This window comes from Leucoraja erinacea, chromosome 8, assembly GCF_028641065.1.
Source record: "Leucoraja erinacea ecotype New England chromosome 8, Leri_hhj_1, whole genome shotgun sequence".
NCBI classification, from domain to species: domain Eukaryota; kingdom Metazoa; phylum Chordata; class Chondrichthyes; order Rajiformes; family Rajidae; genus Leucoraja; species Leucoraja erinaceus.
The window spans coordinates 69,941,129-69,960,523 of NC_073384.1; the positions used below are offsets into that span (position 1 = coordinate 69,941,129).

At 53.9% G+C, this 19,395-nt stretch overlaps 2 protein-coding genes across 2 annotated transcripts in view; both read left to right on the top strand.

Moving 5' to 3' along the window:
• The window catches only part of LOC129699886 (E3 ubiquitin-protein ligase TRIM31-like), a 10,717-nt gene extending 7,137 nt beyond the window's left edge, over positions 1–3,580 (top strand). The window contains exons 8-9 of the mRNA XM_055640024.1: positions 1,538–1,765; positions 3,333–3,580. Coding sequence (XP_055495999.1) covers positions 1,538–1,765; positions 3,333–3,580 — 476 coding nt within the window. The remainder of the gene's footprint in view (positions 1–1,537; positions 1,766–3,332) is intronic.
• Positions 3,581–4,200: 620 nt separating this feature from the next.
• On the top strand, positions 4,201–19,011 carry LOC129699826 (E3 ubiquitin/ISG15 ligase TRIM25-like). The gene is given in 8 exon segments (XM_055639946.1): positions 4,201–4,787; positions 5,627–5,722; positions 9,922–9,933; positions 9,936–10,100; positions 10,561–10,714; positions 11,824–12,036; positions 12,282–12,347; positions 17,391–19,011. Coding segments are annotated over 8 exon segments (1,587 nt in total). The 5' UTR covers positions 4,201–4,457; the 3' UTR covers positions 17,942–19,011.
• Positions 19,012–19,395: the final 384 nt, after the last annotated feature.

Genomic DNA, 19,395 nt, shown 5'->3' on the forward strand with positions numbered 1-19,395 from the left:
TCCCCAACTCAACCCCTCTCCCAACCCACGCCCAATTCAACCCCCCTCCCAAATCCACCCAACAGCCCCCCAGTCTCTTCTTAAACCCCTTCCTCCCCCACTCTCCTCACCCCAATCCACTTACCCCCTCCCCCACTCTTCTCTTACCCCCCATTCCACTCACCTCCGCTCCGCTCTTACCCCCTACTCCCCTCTCCCCCCCTCCGCTTCCCTCTTCCCACCCCCACCCCCCAGTCCCCCTGTTCCCCCTAGTCACCTCTTCACTCCTCCACTTCCATCCACCCCTCCCCCCCATCCCCTCACCGCCCCCCTGACTCCCTTCAACCCCCCCCCCCCCCCCCCACCCTTGCTCCCAACCCACCCCCTCTACCCTTCCCATGGATGTAGTACAAGAGGGTCAGAGTAAGGGCTATAATGCGTTATGGTTGTGGGGAGGGCTGGAGGGAGGTCCATGTGCCGGTTTGGGGTGGGTGGGGGGGGGGGGGGGGAGGGTGTTCCGTCCCAGCCCAGGTGCAGGTGGGGCCATGCTTTAGTAGTGCAACATATCCCATCAACACACCAGTCCTATAACACTAACCAACACTCCCAGGTAGTAACATCCTGGTGAATCTCTTCTGCACCAGATCCAGCTCAAACACATCCTTCAGAAGCTCAGAACTGCTCACAGCTCCAAGTGTGGTCTCACCAACATCACAATGTCCCAACACCTGAACTCAATGCCCCGACCAATGAAGGTAAGCGGCCAAACGCCTTCCTCACCCCCGTCCACCTGGAACTATGTACCTAGCCCTCTGTCTCTCTGTTTAACAAAGAACAGCAGATACTGGAGAGATCGAAGGTAGACAAAAAATGCTGGAGAAACTCAGCGGGTGAGGCAGCACCTATGGAGAGAAGGAATTGGCGAGGTTTTGGGTTGAGACCCTCCATCAGTCTGAAGAAGGGTCTCGACCCAAAACAACGCCAATTCTTTCTCTCCATAGATGCTGCCTCACCCGCTGATTTTCTCCAGCATTTTTTGTCTACCCCCTGTCTCTGTTCTACAGCACTCTCCAGGGCCTGGCATTGCCTGTGTAAGTCCTGGCCTGGGTTTAACATCATCTTACACTTGTCCCTGTTAAATTCCATCTACCATTCCTTGTCCCATTTCCCCAGGTTGGGGTCAGCTTGGGGTTCGTCAGTCTAGGGTTACCAGTCATTCTGCCATTAGAGGATGGACGAAAGGTCAGCTAGAGATTAGAGTTCAATCTGGCCTTGGAGGTCAGACTGAGCTCAGACAAGGGTCTGGGGTTAGAGGTTGCACTGTTCCTGCAGTGGTTGCCATGGTACTGGGGGGAGGAGAGGGGGGGCAAATGAAGAGGGGTAGGGGGGCAAATGAAGAGGGGTAGGGGGAGATTGCTGAGAGCTCTGAGTGAGGGGGGGGGGAGATGGGGGAGGCAGGGGGGAGAGATGGTGGAGGCAGTAGAGCGGGGAGGAGGGGGAGGGGCTGCTGGTGCTGTGACCCCCCCATGCCCCTGTTGACCTCTGCTTTGCCCAGCAGGTGCGGTGACCTGGCCAGAGGTCGGCGCGGCTGGGAGCGAGGGGGCGGAGGAGGGGGGGTCGTCGCTGGGCACCTCCGCCGGACCCCCCCGCAAGAGGACGAGGCTGCAGGAGGTGGCGAGGGGGTGCAGGGGCACCTGCTGCAGCCCCACCCACCCCAGCCAGCACCATCACCAGCCCCAGGGGCCAGGGGGCACAGCGGGGGCAGGGGGCACGACCGGGGCAGAGGGTAGAGAGGGGTCAGAGGGTATAGTGGGGGGTGAGGGTAGAGTGGGGTCAGAGAGTATAGTTGGGGCAGAGGGCAGAGCGGGGTCAGAGGGCATAACGGGGTTGGGAGGCACAATGTCAATGAAAATGCCAAGGTCAGGGGTTAGAGCAGGGTTCAGGCCAGGGTCAGGCATAGGGTCACATCTAGGGCAGGGGTTGATGCCTGTGTCATGGCTGGGATCATGTCTGGGCCAGGGGTCAACACTGGAGTCAGGCCCAGGGTCAAGGTCATGTCTAGGGCAGGCATCACAGCTAGGGTCAGGGCTAGCGCAGGGGTCAGGGTTGGAGTCAGGGTTAGGTCTAGGGCAGGGGTCAGTGCCGGGGTCGAGTGTGGGCCCGGATATGGGCCAGTGTCCAGAGGCAAGCCTCGGGTCTGTGCAGGCTGGTGCAGGCCGGCTTTGCCCAGCTGCACTCTGACCTGGAGTCTCTGCAGCTGACCACCGAGGGTGGCTGCAGGCAGCTGCTCACCCACCTGTCTGGCCTGCTCTGCACCCTGATCCCATCCCACTCCCCGGGACCCTCCCCACCCCCCCTGGACACTCCCCTCCAGCTGACCACCCGCCGCCACCACCACTGACCACCCAATAAACTCTCTGACACTAGCCCTGTCTGACCACTCCTCATTGACAGGACCCTCGCGGCCCCCTTGAGCTCCAGACCAGCGCCAAGACTCCTTGACACCTCTGCTCTCACCTTACACCTATGTCCATTGGTTCTTGATTCCCCTCCTCTGGGTAATATATTTTGCACATCCTCCTCTATACACCTATCTATTCTCCCCATCTTACACTAAATATTGTACCCTTTATCCTGTCTCTGTACACTGCGGATGGCTGGTTGTAATCAAGTATTGTCTTTTTGCTGACTGGATAACACGCAACAAAATGCTTTTCGCTAAACCTCAGTACAGGTGACAATAAACTAAACTGCATTTATACACACATCTGAACACTAATGCTCCAGTAGAACCCAACAGTATTATCTATACACCTCATGTCTCAACGTTTCAAATGCTCTAATCGCTCGAAACCCTTCCTGTCCATATATCTGCTCCAATGTCTCTTAAATGTGGTCATTGTATTTGCTTCTAGAGATAACTCTGGCAGCTACAGACAATAGACAATAGGTCCAGGAGTAGGCCATGTGGTCCTTCGAGCCAGCACCGCCATTCAATGTGATCATGGCTGATCATCCCCAATCAGTACCCCGTTCCTGCCTTCTCCCCATATCCCCTGACTCCACTATTTTTAAGAGCCCTATCTAGCTCTCTCTTGAAAGCATCCAGAGAACCTGCCTCCACATAAGGCAGAGAACTCCACAGACCAACCTCTGAGTAAATAAAAAAAAAAACCCTGAGGTCCCTCTCTCCTCTCACCTTAAGCCTGTGTCCTCTAGTTTTAGAATCCTCTACCCTGGGGAATGGACTGTGAGCGTTCACCTTTTCCATTCCCCTACTGATCTTGTACAAGTCCAGGTAACATCTTGGTGAATCTCGGCACCCTCTCCAACACCCTCATCCTCCCTTGTAGCTGGGGGACCAGAACTGTACGCAGTGCTCCAAGCAAGCGTGGTCCATCCACCCCTGTCCCCGCCGTGCAGAGCGAGAGGACCCAATGGTTGCAGCGAGGGACGCAGCGGTGCTGGCAGCAACAATGCAGCGACTCGAGGGACCGAGCCGCGGGACTTCAATGGGGCCGGGGGAGAGGGTGTAGGCACATCTGTCCGGCCCCCGGGCCGCCTGGCTGGGGCGAGGCGATGCCCCGAAGCCAGATGTTGAGGGGCGAGCGACTGTGGTGATTGGTGTGATGTTTCCTCCACAGCTGGCCAAGGGTGGACGGAGCGGAGCTGCAACACGCCATGTTACAGATGTGCAGAAGCAGAATAAAGATGTCAGTGTAGCCCGACTCAGCGCTGCCCGCAGTGCGTGTGGGTGTGGGTGTGGGTGTGGGTGTACATGGATGGATGGAGACTCCTCCCCGTGCGCTCTCTCTTTCACTTTCGATTCCCGCAGACGGCAGAGCGCGGCCTCGGGGACTGAGTAACACGGGACAGGCGGGGAGACTAGGCGGGGGAACTGCGAGTCGGTTCTCCGGGGCAAGTAAAGGGGTCGTTGCCCGGGTGAGGGGTCGTTGCCAGGGGTGAGGGGTCGTTGCCAGGGGTGAAGGGTCACTGCCTGGGGTGAGGGGTCATTGCCCGGGTGAGGGGTCATTGCCCGGGTGAGGGGTCAGTGCCTGGGGTGAGGGGTCAGTGCCCAGATGAGGGGTCGTTGCCTGGGGTGAGGGGTCAGTGCCCAGGTGAGGGGTCGTTGCCCGGGGTGAGGGGTCACTGCCCAGATGAGGGGTCGTTGGCTGGGGTGAGGGGTCAGTGACCGGGGTGAGGGGTCGTTGCCACGGGTGAGGGGTCAGTGCCCAGGTGAGGGGTCGTTGCCCGGGGTGAGGGGTCGTTGCCCGGGTGAGGGGTCATTGCCTGGGTGAAGGGTCGTTGCCCGGGTGAGGGGTCATTGACTGGGTCAGGGGTCGTTGCCTGGAGTGAGGGGTCGTTTCCCGGGTGAGGGTCGTTGCCCGGGTCAGGGGTCATTGCCCGGGTCAGGGGTTGTTGCCTGGGTCAGGGGTCGTAGCCCAGGTGAGGGGTCATTGCCTGGGTGAGGGGGGATCATGGACGTGACGGAGGAGCTGACCTGCTCCATCTGCCAGGGTCCGTTCCGTTGCCCAGTCACCACGGGGTGTGGCCACAGCTTCTGCTCAGAATGCCTGCAGGACCACTGGGGGCGGCAGACCTGCCCCAGCTGCCCACTGTGCCGACACCCCTACCCAGAGCGGCCCGAGCTCTCCAAGAGTGTGGCACTCAGCCGCATCTGTGAGTGGCTGCAGACCGTGGGGAGCAAGGCTCCGCCCGATGACCTCTGCCCCCTGCCCGGGTCCCAGCCGCAGGAAATGAGGGCACTGGCCGATGACCTCTGCTCCATCGAAGATGAAGAGATTCGGGTAACGCACCAACACCCTGTACCCCATCTTCCCACCATATGTACCCATCCTCCTGAACCCCCCTGTACCCACCCCCATACACCTGTACCCACCCCTGCACCTCTGCACCTACGCCCTGTACCCACCCCTGTATACCTGTACCCACCCCCATAGCCCTGTACCCACCCCACCTGTATACCTGTACCCACCCCCTGTACACCCTGTACCCACCCCTGTATACCTGTACCCACTCCTGTACACCTGTACCCACCCCCCCTGTATACCTGTACCCACCCCCATACCCACCTGTACCCACCCCTGTATACCTGTACCCACTCTGTACACCTGTACCCACCCCTGTATACCTGTACCCACTCCTGTACACCTGTACCCACCCCCTGTATACCTGTACCCCCTGTACCCCCCTCTATACACCTGTACCCACCCCCTGTATACCTGTACCCACTCCCACCCCCTATACACCTGTACCCACCCCTGTATACCACACCTGTACCCACCCCTGTACACCTGTACCCACCCCCTGTAGCCCTGTACCCACCCCTATACCCCTACCCTGTACCCACCCCTATACACCTGTACCCACCCCCTGTACCTCTGCACCTACGCCCTGTACCCACCCCCTGTAGCCCTGTACCCACCCCCTGTACCTACCCCCCCTATAGCCCTGTAGCCCTGTACCCACCTATACACCTGTACCCACCCCCTATACACCTGTACCCACCCCTGTATACCTGTACCAATGTACCCACCCCACTGTACTACTGTACCCACCCCTTGCACCAACCCCCCCCCCCCCCCCCCCCATTGGGGCTGGGACTGACGGCCTCTCGCTGTGCCAGGGCTCGGTACGCAAGGAGCTGCAGCTTGTGGAGTCGCGGCTGAGAGCAGCGTGGGAGGCAGAGGCTGCGCTGACCGAGAGGGCCGACTCCCTTCGGGTGAGCCTTGACCACCGACGGTGGAGGGAGGGGGCCAGCTGGGGGGAGGGAGGGAAAGGCCATGGGGGAGGGTGAGAGTCACAGCGTGGGAACAGATCCTTCAGCACAACTTGCCCTCATCGACAAACATGGCCCATCTACACTGGTCCCACCTACCTACATTTGGCCCAGAGCCCTCTAAACCTTTCCTGTCCATGTACCTGTCTTAAACGCTATGATACCTGCCTCAACTACCTCCTCAAGCAGCATATAAACATTATGCGGGTGCAGCAGCATCTATGGAGCGAAGGAAATAGGTGACGTTTCGGGCCAAAACCCTTCTTCAGACTGATGGGGGGTGGGAGGGAGAAGGAAGGAAAAAGGGAGGAGGAGGAGCCCGAGGGCGGGGGGATGGGAGGAGACAGCTCGAAGGTTAAGGAAGGGAAAGCCTTCCTGACCACCCAATCTACTGCTCAGGACTACTCGGGGTAGATCCCTCTGCTCCCCAGAGATCTACCATTCACTGCGTGGATCCTGTCCATGTTAGACTTCCCAAAATGTAACACCTCACATTCCTCCATATTAAATTCCATCAACCATTTCTCAGGCCACCTGGCCAATCGATCAAGCTTCTGTTGTAATCTTTGACAGCCATCTTCACTATCTGCAAAACTACCCACTTTTGTATCATCTGCAAACTCTCTAATCATTTCATGTATTTTCTCATTCAAATCACTGATATAGATGACAAACAGTAACGGGCCCAGCACCAAACCCTGAGGCCCACCACTAGTCACAGGCCTCCAGTCCAAGAAGCAACCTTCCACCATCACCCTCTGCTTCCTCCCATGGAGCCAATTTTCTATCCATTCAGCTATCTCTCTTTGGATCCCATGCGATCTAACCTTCCTGAGCAGCATGCCATGCGGAACCTTGTCGAATGCCTTGCTGAAATCCATATATACAACATCTACAGCTCTGCCCTCATCAACCTTTTTGGTCATGCCACTAAGGAAGACACAAACAATCTCCCAGATGTACCAGAGGACAGAGAATCTAGGGAGACATAAGAACTGAAAGAAATTTGCATTAGGTGAGAAATAGTATTGGGTAGACTAATGGAACTGAAGGCTGATAAATCCCCAGGTCCTGATGGTCTGCATCCCAGGGTACTCAAGGAGGTGGCTCTAGAAATCGTGGACGCATTGGTGATGCTCCAATGTTCTATAGATTTAGGATCAGTTCCTGTGGACTGGAGGGTTGCTAAAATCCCACTTTTTACAAAAAGAGCGAGCGTGAAAACGGAATAATAGACCAATTAGCCTGACATCGGTGGTGGGGAAGATGCTGTAGTCAATTATGAAGGGGAAATCCTTTGTGACTAATCAGGAATTTTTTGAGGATGTGACAAGTAAAATGGATGAAGGAGAGCCAGTGGATGTAGTGTATCTCTCTGTACTTTCAGAAAGCCTTTGATAAGGCCCACACTGGAGATTAGTGTGCAAAATTAGAGCACATGGTATTGGGGGTAGTGTGTTGACATGGATAGGAAATTGGTCGCAGACAGGAAACAAAGAGTAGGGATAAACAGGTCCCTGTCAGAATGACAGGCAGTGGCGAGTGGAGTGCCGCAAGGCTCGGTCCTGGGGCCGCAACTATTTACAATATATATTAATGATTTAGATGATGGGATTAAAAGTAACATTAGCAAATTTGCGGATGACACAAAGCTGGGTGGCAGTGTAGACTGTGAAGAGGATGCAAGGAGGTTGCAGGGTGACTTGGACAATTTGAGTTAGTGGGCAGATGCAGTACAATGTAGATAAATGTGAGGTTATCCACTTTGGCGGCAAAAACGAGGAGGCAGATTATTATCTCAATGGTGTCTGATTAGGAAAAAAGGAAGTGCAACGAGACCTGGGTGTCCTTGTCCACCGGTCACTGAAAGTAAACAAGCAGGCAGTGAAGAAAGCTAATGGCACGTTGGCCTTCATAACAAGAGGATTTGAGTATAGGAGTAAAGAGGTCCTTCTGCAGTTGTACAAGGCCCTGGTGAGGCCACATCTGGAATATTGAATGCAGTTTTGGTCTCCTAATTTGAGGAAGGACATCCTTGCTATTGAGATGGGATTGAATTACGGGACTGTCATACAAGGAAAGATTGACATATTCACTGGAATTTAGAAGGATGAGGGGATATCTTATAGAAAAGCATTAAATTATTAAAGGACTGGACAAGCTAGATGCATGAAAAATGTTCCCAATGATGAACCAGGGGCCACAGTCTAAGAATAAGGGGAAGGCCATTTAAAACTGATGAGAAAAAAAAAATCACCCAGAGAGTTGTGAATTTCAAGTGAAGTCAAGTCAAGAGAGTTTATTGTCATGTGTCCCAGACAGGACAATGACATTCTTGCTTGCTGCAGATCAATAGAATATAGTAAGCAAAAATATAGAACAGTTCAATTCAATATACACATAAATAAGCAGATAAAGTGCAATAGGCAGATACAGTTCAGAGTCTGTTTGTTGGTGAGTTTAATAGCCTGATGGCTGTGGGGAAGTAGCTGTTCCTGAACCTGGATGTAACAGATTTCAGGCTCCTGTACCTTCTGCCCGATGGTAGTGGGGAGATGAGTGCGTGGCCAGGATGGTGTGGGTCCTTGATGATACTGCCAGCCTTTTTGAGGCAGTGGCTGCGATAGATCCCTTCGATGGTGGGGAGGTCACAGCCGATGATGGACTGGGCAGTGGTTACAACTTTCTGCATCCTTTTCCGCTCCTGGACGCTCAGGTTGCCGAATCAAGCCACGATGCAACCGGTCAGCATGCTCTCTACTGTGCACCTGTGGAAGTTAGAGAGAGTCCTCCTTGACATACCGACTCTGTAATCTTCTCAGGAAGTAGAGGCACTGAGTGCTTTCTTTATAATTGCATCAGCGTGCTGGGACCAGGAAAGATCTTCGGAAATGTGCACGCCCAGGAATTTTAAGTTCTTGAACCTTTCCACCACCGTTGATGTAAATGGAATTTGTGGAATTCTCTGCCACAGAAGACAATGGAGGCCAATGCACTGGATGAATTTAAAATATAGCTCAATAGAGCTCCAGGGGCTAGCAGAATCAAGGGATATGGGGAGAAGGCAGGCATGGGTTACTGATTGTGGATGATTACAATGAATGGCAGTGCTGGCTCGAAGGGCCGAATGGCCTCCTCCTGCACCTATTTTCTATGTCTCCAAAAAAATCAATCCGGCTTGTGAGACACGACCTTCCACGTCTCAAGCCATGCTGACTATCCCTAATCAGCGATTGTCCATCTAAATGCATGAATATCTTATCCCTTAAGGGACAGTCCCTCTTTCACGACCTAATTCACAACCTTATTTACTCGTGGGCATTTTTCATCATGCTAGAAAAACGCCCCGACCTACTTGATGCCACGAGTACCTACGACCTCGTGACGACCATGCTGCGAGTATGAGTCAAGGGCAAACTCGGCAGAGGTGGTGAAAGTGGGACAGGCCCTTTAGGTTTCCTGGCCTTTCCCTGCAGCACTTCTTAAACAGAGGAGGGACGCTTGTAACCTAAAAGTCTGTGAGCGTTCACTTTATCCGTGCCCCTCTTGCTCTTGCACACCTCAATAAGGTCACCACTTAGCCTTCTACACACCAAAGAAAAACTCTCACCCTATACAATTTCTCCCTGTAACTCAGGCCTGCAGGTAGGCCCAGGGAACATGCTGGTGAATCTCTTCTGCTGGGAAGGGTTTGGTGGGGGTCAGGGCTGGATACACTGGGAGGGGGGGACTCAGGGTGACCCCATGTGTCAGTGTTGCTGGAGTCTGGGCAAGAGACGATGGTGAGTGTGGGGGGGGGGGGGGGGGGGTGGGGGGGTGGGGGGTGGGGTGGGGGGGGGGGGGGGGGCGGGGGGGGGGGGGGAGTGTTGGGGGGCGGGGGGGGTGTGGGTGTCAGGGTGGGAGGGGCCAGGGGAGGGTCAGGGTGGGGTCAGGAGGATGGGTGCGGGTAGCCGAGGAGGGTGATTGGGGGGTCAGGAATGGTTGGTGGGGTGGGTCAGGTTGGAAGGGCGGAGATGGGTTTGCGGGGAGGTCTGGTGGGTGAGGGGCGGGGGAGGGTGAGGGTTTGATATGGGCTTGGGGTGGGCATGGACTGGGAGGTCTCTGGTGATCTCGGGGTGACAGGCGGCCCTTGCTGTGCCCAGGAGTCGATGTGGCGCGTGCGCGGGTGCAGTTGGGCCGGGCGCTGGGGGAGGCCGGCCGTCGCATGGAGGGGGCGGTAGTGGAGGAAGGGGATCGCCTGGAGCAGAGCCGGGCCAAGCTGCGGGAGCGGTGGACGGAGCTCAGCGCCCTGATACCCCAACAAGGGGCCGCACTGCTGCAGGTAGGTCACGCACTCTGACCACTGACCCCGACCCTTGACCTGCCACCACTGACCCCACCACTGACCCCACCCTTCCCGACCCCTGACCTGCCACCACTGACCCCACCCTCCCCCGACCCCTGACCTGCCACCACTCACCCCACCCGCCCCGGCCCCTGACCTGCCACCACTGACCCCAGCCTCCCCGACCCCTGATCCTCCCCAACCTATGTCCCGTCACCCTCCACGACTCTGACTCCCCGACCCGCTACCCCATCTTCCCTCACCCGCGACCCCACACTCTCCAACCCCTGACCCGCCAATCCTGACCCCACCGTTCCTCTCCTCGACCCCTGACCCACTGACCCCCACCCTCCACAACCACTGACCCTCCACTTTCCCCGATCCCTGACTCCACCCTCCACACCAACCTGACCCCCCCTCCCCCTCCCACTGATATGCGGTGCTGCTCTCTCCACAGGGCTGGCAGAGACTGGAGCCGTGCCCAGACGGGCTGCTCCTTCCTGCTGGCCAGACAGACGTCTGCGCTGCCCTCACCGCCCTGCAGCAAGTGGTGACGACCGCAGCCGAGCAGCTTCAGGCCCAGCTGTGTGGGAGCAGCACACAAGCAGCAGGTCAGTCCCTGCTCATCCCCACCCCCAGCTCACCCCTGACCCCTGTCTATCTGCTGTCCATTGTACGTATCTACTGACCTGTCTGTGTCTGTGACTGCAGAGGCCGCTGCGACTCCTGGGCACTCACCTCGCAGCGGACTCTGCAGTCCCTGTCTTTTTTATTTTTTGTCTTGTTTAAATGTAGTTAATTTTTTTTTTTTAATGTTTTTTTTAACTGGGTATGTGTGTGGGAAACTTTAAAATCTTTTCCCTGTACGGAGAACCCGACCTTTTCTCTGTCGGGTCTCCGTTGTCGTTGGGGCCGAGCACCGTGGAGCGGCCTCCAACCGGAACGACCTGGGGCTCCAGTCGCGAAGCCTGCGGACTTACCCACCATCGCGGAGCTGGCCGAGTTCGGAGCGGGAGGAGCTGTGGTGGCACGCCGCTGTGACCCGACCCCGGAGATTCGGAGGCTCCAGCCGCAGGTCTGGCGGACAGTGACACCAGGAGCCCGCGGGTCCCCGGTGGGAGACCGCTCTCGGGGGCTTCCGCAACGGCGACTTCTCCCGCCCGAGTTGCGGGGTTGAAAAGTACCTGGAGCGGGGCCTTACATCGCCCGGCGTGGCTTTAAATGGGCATGGGACATATTAGCGCCCGCCGGGGGCTCCAACACCAAGGCCCGGAGCGCGGCTTTGCATCGCCCGGCGCGGCTTTTAATGGCCACGGGACACTTACCATCGCCCACCGGGGACTTTGACTCTGACATCGGGAGGAGAATGGGGAGTGCAGGGGAGAGATAAGACTTTGACTTCCATCACAGTGAGGAGGAGATTCACTATGATGGATGTTTGTGTAAATTGTGTTGTGTCTTGGTTCTTTTTCTTGTGTGTATGACTGCAGAAACCAAATTTCGTTTGAACCTCAAGAGGTTCAAATGATAACAAATAAATTGTATTGTATTGTATTGTCTGCTGACCCTGCCTATGTCCACTGACTTCTCCAACCCCTGTGTCTGCTGGCCCTTGACCCCTATTTGTGTCTGCTGACCCCTCTGTGTCAAGGGTTGGGGAGGGGGGGGGGGGGGGGCATCTGTGCTCAGTGCCGGAGATGATGATGTGACATCTGCACAGATCAGGCCGACCAGACGCAAGATTTGGACGGTCAGACGCCGAGAACAGACACTCAGACGCCGAGACCAGAGGCTCAGACGGCTGGACCAGATGTTCAAACACTGGGTGTGGACAACGCACACGCATCTAACATCCTCCCACCAGCGACCAGCACGGACACAGTCAGGGGAGTGGAGGCACCGAGCGGGAACGTGGACCCCACCCCCGTTACAGGTATGGAGCACTCCTCCTCTACCCCACCCCTTGTCCCCCCTCCCTTGTCCCCCCGCCCCCCTTCTCCCCCACCCCCCCATCTCCACCGTCCCCCGTCTCGCACCGCTCGCACCCCACCCTTGCCCAGACCCCACTCCCCAGTCTGATAGTGACCCCTTTCCTCTACCACAGCTGCCCTTGGTCCCCTCTGGCCCAACCCAGCCCCCTTTCCCCAGTCTGACATTACCCCCTCCTCTCTCCCACAGCTGCCCCGTCCTCACCTCTGCCCGGACCCTCCACGGAGATGGTCACCAGAGAGCAGCTGCTGCAGAGTGAGTATCAGAGGTACCGTGCCCTCCCCTAGGTCACAGGCCACGGGGCAGGGTCACGGGCTGGGGTTGTGGCGCTATTTGGAACCAATGTATAGATGTCTTTAAGTAGAAACAAGAATCTGCAAATGCTGGTTAATACACAAAAAGACACAGAATGTGGAGTAACTCAGGACAGACGGCATCTCTGGAGAACATGGCTTTTCAGGTCGATGCCTTTTTTCCGACGCTGATGAGGGTCTCAACCTGAAACATCACATATTCCTTCTCTCTAGAGGTGCTGTCTGTCTGTCCCGCTGAGTTACTCCAGCACTTGGTTGGAACAAAGGCCAGAGTTAAGAACAGAAAATGTGAGCGTTTGGATGATTTACAGATTGTGGAGAAGCCAGGCGGAGAAGCAGAGGGGTGGGGAGAGGAGAGACGGGGGGCCAGTGGAGGGTGTGAGGGAGGGAAGGGGGTGAACCTTTGGGTTTTCAGCTGCCCAGGGGGAATGTGCGACGTTCTTCCCCCAGCCTGTGTGCGGTTTCACTGGCAGTGGAGAAAGGCAGGGGAGGGGTAGTAAGAATCAGATTCAAACCGCGGGGAACCAGGCCCTTCGGCCCGCCATGCCCAGGATACACTCGCCCAGCTGCTCACCCTTGGCCCTTCTCATCATTGCTGTCCGTGTGATCCATTGGTGATCATTTTCCAATGATCTCTCAACTCTGGATCATATCCTGTGGACTGGAGGGTAGCCACTGGAGGGTGACTCCACTTTTTAACAAAGGAGGGAGAGAGAAAACAGGGAATTATAGACCAGTTTGCCATACATCGCTAGTGGGGAAGATGCTGGAGTCGATGATTACAGATGTTATAACAGCGCATTTGGAAAGCAGTGACAGGATCGGCCAAAGTCAGCGTGGATTTATGAAGGGGAAATCATGCTTCTAATCAAATGGAATTTTTTTAGGATGTAACAAGTTGAATGAATAAGGGAGAGCCAGTGGATGAGGTGTATCTGGACTTTCAAAAAGCCGTTTTGACAAGGTCCCACACAAGAGATTAGTGTGCAAAATCAGAGCACATGGTATTGGGGGTAGGGTATTGACATGGATAGAGAACTGGTTGGCAGACAGGAAACAAAGAGTTGGTATTAGCAGGTCCTTTTCAGAATGGGAGACAGTGACGAGTGGGGTACCGCAAGGTTCAGTGCTGGGACCCCAGTTGTTTACAATATATATTATTGATTTAGACGAGGGAATTTAAGGTAACATCTCTAAGTTTGCGGATGACACAAAGCTGGGTGGCAGTGTGAGCTGCGATGAGGATGCTATGCGGCTGCAGGGTGACTTGGATAGGCTGGATGAGTGGGCAGATGCAGTGTAATGTGGATAAAGGTGAGGTTATCCACTTTGGTGGCAAAAACAGGAAGGCAGATTATTATCTGATTGGTGTCAGATTAGAAGAAGGGGAGGTGCAACAAGACATCGGGTGTGCTTGTACATCAGTCACTGAAAGTAAGCATGCAGGTTCGGCAGGCAGTGTTGGCCTTCTTTGCGAGAGGATTTGAGTTTAGGAGTAAGGAGATCCTAACGTACAACTGCCCAGGGCCCTGTACAACTGCCCTGGTGAGACTGCACTTGGAGTATAGTATGCAAATTTGCTCTCCTAATTTGAGGAAGGACATCATTGCTATTGAGGGAATGCAGTGTAGGTTCACCAGGTTTATTCCCGGGACTGACATATGATGGATCGACTGGGAATGTATTCACTGGAATTTAGGATGAGAGGGAATCTTATAGAAACATATACAATTATTAAGGGATTGGACCGGCTCGATGCAGAAAATGTTCCTGGTGTTGGGGGGAGTCCAGAACCAGGGGTTACAGTTTAAGAATAAGGGTTTGGCCATTTAGGCCTGTGATGAGGAAAAATGTTTTCACCCAGCCAGTTTGTGAATCTGTGGAATTCTCTGCCACGGAAGGCAGTGGACGTTAATTCACTGGATGTATTCAAGAGAGTTATGGCCTGTCCCACTTAGGCAAAATTTTCAGACGAGTACAGGCGACAGCCACAACATTTTCAACATGTTGAAAAGTTTTCGGCAACAGTGACGACAATTTTTGCTGTGGTAGGTTGTCGTAGGTGCTGTCGTAGGTTGTCGCCAGGTGTCGTAGGTGAATTCCATTAAAACTAGTCCCTGGCAGTCGCCTAAGTGGGACAGGCCCATAAGGTATACCTTTTAGGGCTACAGGATCAAGGGGTATGGGGAGAAGGCAGGAATGGAGTACAGATTGTTGATGGTAGACAAAAATGCCGGGTGAGGCAGCCACTATGGAGCGAAGGAATAGGGGACATTTCAGGTTGAGACCCTTCTTCAGACTGACGTGGGGTGGGGGGAAGAAAGGTAGAGGCGGAGACAGTGGGCTGTGGGAGAGCTGGGAAGGGGAGGGGAAGGCGTGCGAAAGCAAGGACTACCTGAAATTGGAGAAGTCAATGTTCATACCGCTGGGGTGTAAACTACCCAATCAAAATAAGAGGTGCTGTTCGTCCAATTTACGGTGGTCCTCACTCTGCCCATGGAGGCCCAGGATGGAAAGGTCGGAGTCGGAATGGGAGGGGGAGTTGAACTGCTGAGCCATCGGGTGATAAGGTTGGATAATGCGCACTGAGCGGAGGTGTTGGGCGAAGTATCCGCCAAGCCTGCGCTTGGTCTCACCAATGTAGAGCAGTTGACACCTAGAACCTGTGATGATCAGCCATGATCATATTGAATGGGGTGCTGGCTCCAAGGGCCGAATGCCCTACTCCTGCACCAATTCTCTGTGTTTCTATGTATCTATTCTCTATGTTTCTATTCTGTGTTTCTATTATCTGTTTCAATTCTCTGTTTCTACTCTCTATGTTTCTCTATAGGTGTGGTGTGGCGGTGCCTAACGGCAGCGGCTTGACTGCAGTCCTTCTGTCTTTTTTCATTTTTGTCTCGTTAAATGTATGTTTTGATTCTAGTTTTATTCTTTTTTTTAGCTGTGTATATGTGGGGGAGGGGGGAACCGTTTAATCTCTTCCCTGTACGGGGACCTGACTTTTTTCCTGTCGGGTCGCCGATGTCGTTGGGCCTAACATCGTGGAGCCGGCATTGGCCTCCGGACGGAACCAACCTGAGGGCTCCAGTCACGGAGCCTGCGGACACGCCATCGCCGGAGCTGGCCGACTTCGGAGCAGGAGGAGCTGTGGTGGCGCGCGGCTGTGACCCGACTTCCGAGCTTTGGAGGCTCCGGCCGCAGGCCCAGTGGACGGTAACATCGGGAGCTCGCAGGTCCCTGGTGGGAGACCGCTTTTCGGAGCTCCTGCAACGGTAACTTATCCTGCAGGAATCGCGGGGTTTAAAGGACTTGGAGCGGGGCCTAGCATCGCCCGACGAGGCTTAAACGACCGCGGGACTTACCATCGCCCGCCGGGAGCTTTAACATCAGAGCCCCAGTCGCTGCAGTTGGACCGCTGGCCCGCGGGAGAAGAACAAAGAGAAGAGATAAGACGTTTGCCTTCCATCACAGTGAGGAGATGTTGGAGATTCACTGTGATGGATGTTTGTGTAAATTGTGTTAGGTGTGGGTCTTGTTTTTTTTTGTAATTGTTAAGACTGTAGAAATGCAATTTTGTTCAAACCAAGCTGTTTGAATGACTTTTGAAAGGCATTCTATTCTATATGTTTCTATTCTCTGTGTATCTATTCTGTTTCTATTCTCTGTGTTTCTGTTCCCTCTGATTCTATTCTCTGTCTCTTTGTTTCCATTCTCTGCCTCTATGTTTCTATTTGATATGTCTGTTTGTATTCTCTATGTATACATGTTTCTATTCTCTGTTTCTGTTTTCCATGTATCTGTTTCTCTATGTATCTCTGTTTCTCTATGTATCTATCCTCTATGTATCTATTCGCTATTGGGCCTGTCCCATTAAGGAAACTTTTTAGGCGACTGGAGGAGACTATGCGGTCGCCGCATGTTGCTGGGGAGTTGCCTTCATGGTCGTGAGGAATTCCCACATTCTGGGAGCTAGTCGTGGCCTCATTATGGGCGCCACAGAGATTAGTGAGAATTCTCATGTCACAAGTGCAGTGGTAGTGAGTTGCCAGGAGGTCGAAGGTTCTTGTAGGTTGTAGCCGGTGCTGACCAATGAATTTCATTCGCTCATTGGGGAAAAAAAGTAAGCAGTTGTTTTTAGAACCAAGGATAACTGACCGGTAATGTTAAATGTCCGCCGAGCTTCACAGCCGTGTATCTCTGGCTTCTTAAAAGTTGTCTCCTTCTCCCCCCTCTCCCCCACGCACCCCCCTCCCCCAAAGGACTTGCGTGACCCTTCCCGTAGTGTGCTTTCCCCGTCTTGACCGTCACAGGCAGTCGCCTAAAAAATTGCCCGTGGGTCAGGCCCATATGTCTCTCTTCTCTATGTATCTATTCTGTGTGTTTCTATTCTCTATGTATCTATTCTGTGTCTATTCTGTTATTATGTTTCTATTCTCTGTTTTTATTATCTATGTTTCTATTCTCTATGTTTCTATGCTCTATGTTTCTATTCTGTGTTTCTATGTTTTTATTCTCTATGTTTCTATTCTCTATGTTTCTATTCTGTGTTTCTATGTTTTGTATTCTCTATGTTTCTATTCTGTGTTTCTATGTTTCTATTCTCTATGTTTCTATTCTGTGTTTCTATGTTTCTATTCTCTATGTTTCTATTCTGTGTTTCTATGTTTCTATTCTCTATGTTTCTATTCTGTGTTTCTATGTTTCTATTCTCTATGTTTCTATTCTGTGTTTCTATGTTTCTATTCTCTATGTTTCTATTCTGTGTTTCTATGTTTCTATTCTCTATGTTTCTATTCTGTGTTTCTATGTTTTGTATTCTCTATGATTCTATTCTGTGTTAATATTCTCTTTGTTTCTATGTTCTATGTTTCAATTTTCTATGTTTCTATTTTTTGTTTGTATTCTCTATGATATTCTATTCTCATAGACTGTCCCTGGTTACCCAATATTAACCACCCTCCCTCCCCCCTCTTGCCCGCAGGCTGGACAGCGGTGAGCTTTGACGAGAGCACAGCCTCGGGGGAGCTGCGGGTCTCGGAGCAGGGTGCGCTGGCCAGTAACGTGTGGCCGGAGAGCCAGGAGCGTGCAGGGGGGCGTGGGCGCTTCCAGCGGCTCTGCCAGGTGCTGGGGCTGCCGGGGTTGGAAGGCCGACACTACTGGGAGGTGGCGGTGAGTGGGCAGCCGGTGATGGTGGGTCTGGCCCACAGCGGGATGGATCGCCAGCGCCGGGACAACGCCTCTCTGCTGGGGCGCAACCCTTTCTCCTGGTGCCTGGAGGTGTCCCAGGGCAAGGCAGTTGCCTGGCACGACAAGCAGCCGGGGGGCACGCTGCAAGCCCCGCACCCTCACATCGGCCTGCTGCTCGACCTCCCGCAACACACCCTGGCCTTCTACAGCCTCGGCCCTGCCCCCGCCCTGCTCCACCGCTTCTCTGGACCCTTCCTCCCTACCCTGTTCCCCGCCTTCTACATCAACCGGAAAGCCAGTGTCCGCATCCTGCCCCGCAACTGGGTCACGGGGAAATTGGTGTAGGGTCACGGGGCAACAGGATTAAGGGCACAGGGTAAAAGGCAATGGGCGGAGGGTGTAGGGGAAACGGACGTAAGGTCCAGTTTAGTCATTGTCACGTGCACCGAGGTTCAGCCAAAAGCTTTTTGTTGCGTGTTATCCAGTCAGTGGAAAGACGATCAAGCATCACACAGTGTACATGAACAGTACAACATTTAGTCTAACATAATGTCCAATTCAATATAATTCAAAGGTCACAAATGGGGTAATTGGGAGTTCAGGACTGCTCTCTAGTTGCCGATGGATGGTTCAGTTGCCTGATAACAACTGGGATTAAACTGTCCCTGAATGTGGAGGTGTGCGTTTTCACACTTCTGTACCTCTTGCCTGATGGGGAGAGGAGAGAACAGGGGGTGCAACTGGTCTTAATTTATGCTGGTGGCCTGGTCGAGGCAACATGAGTAGATGGAGTGACCGGGGTGAGACTTTTCTTTGGTTTTGCTGGTGGCCTTGCCAAGGCAGCATGAGGTAATAGATTGAGTCATTGAAAGGGAGGTTGGTCTGGGCTACATCCACTACACTGCATCATGGGCCAATGGGCGTAGGGTCACGGTGTAGAGTCACAGGGGCAATGGACGTAGGGTCACAGGTCTACAGGCATGGGGTCAATGGTCATATGGTAATAGGATCAACAGGCATATGGTCACATTGTGTTGGGTCACAGGGACAATGGGCATAGAGTCACAGGTCTATAGGCATAGGGCCAATGGTCATAGGGTCATGGGGTGTAGGGTCACAGGGCAATCAATGGTCATAGGATCATCAGGTGTAGAGTCATGCGGTGTAGGGTCACAGGGACAATCAATGGGTGTAGGGTCATAGGATCAACCTGGGTCAATCAGGGTCCCAGTTCCACAGACGGCTCCCTCTGCCCCTCCCTCACCCTGACACTGCCCTGTGAGGGGCAACTGCGCGCGTGACAGAACAGCTGAGCACGGATGTGTAACGGCATTTATTGGAGCTGATGTTGACACAAGCAGTACAAGCTGATGTACAGAGGATAATAAAGTGCGGCATGTCGCCGCGGCAGTGAACCTGGGCTCTTGTGGTGAGTTCTCATTCCGCACATCACTCGTAGAGTCACAGGGCTGGACAGCAGCCACACGCCACCCACACCCACCATTACATGTTCATAGCTGCAGAATCAGGCCATTTGGCCCATTGAGTCTACTCCACCATTCAATCGTGGCTCATCTATCTTTCGCTCTCAACCCCATTCTCCTGCCATCTCCCCATAACCCCTGACACCCGTACTAATCAAGAACCCGTCGATCTCCGCTTTCAAAATAACCATTGGCTTGGCCTCCCCGCAGCCAACTGAGCCAGATCCTCCCTCTTCAGTTTCTGTTCATGAGCAGGAGATAGAAGCTCAACCTGGTGTTCAGATTTACGAAAGTCTGGTCTGGGTATGGCATGTT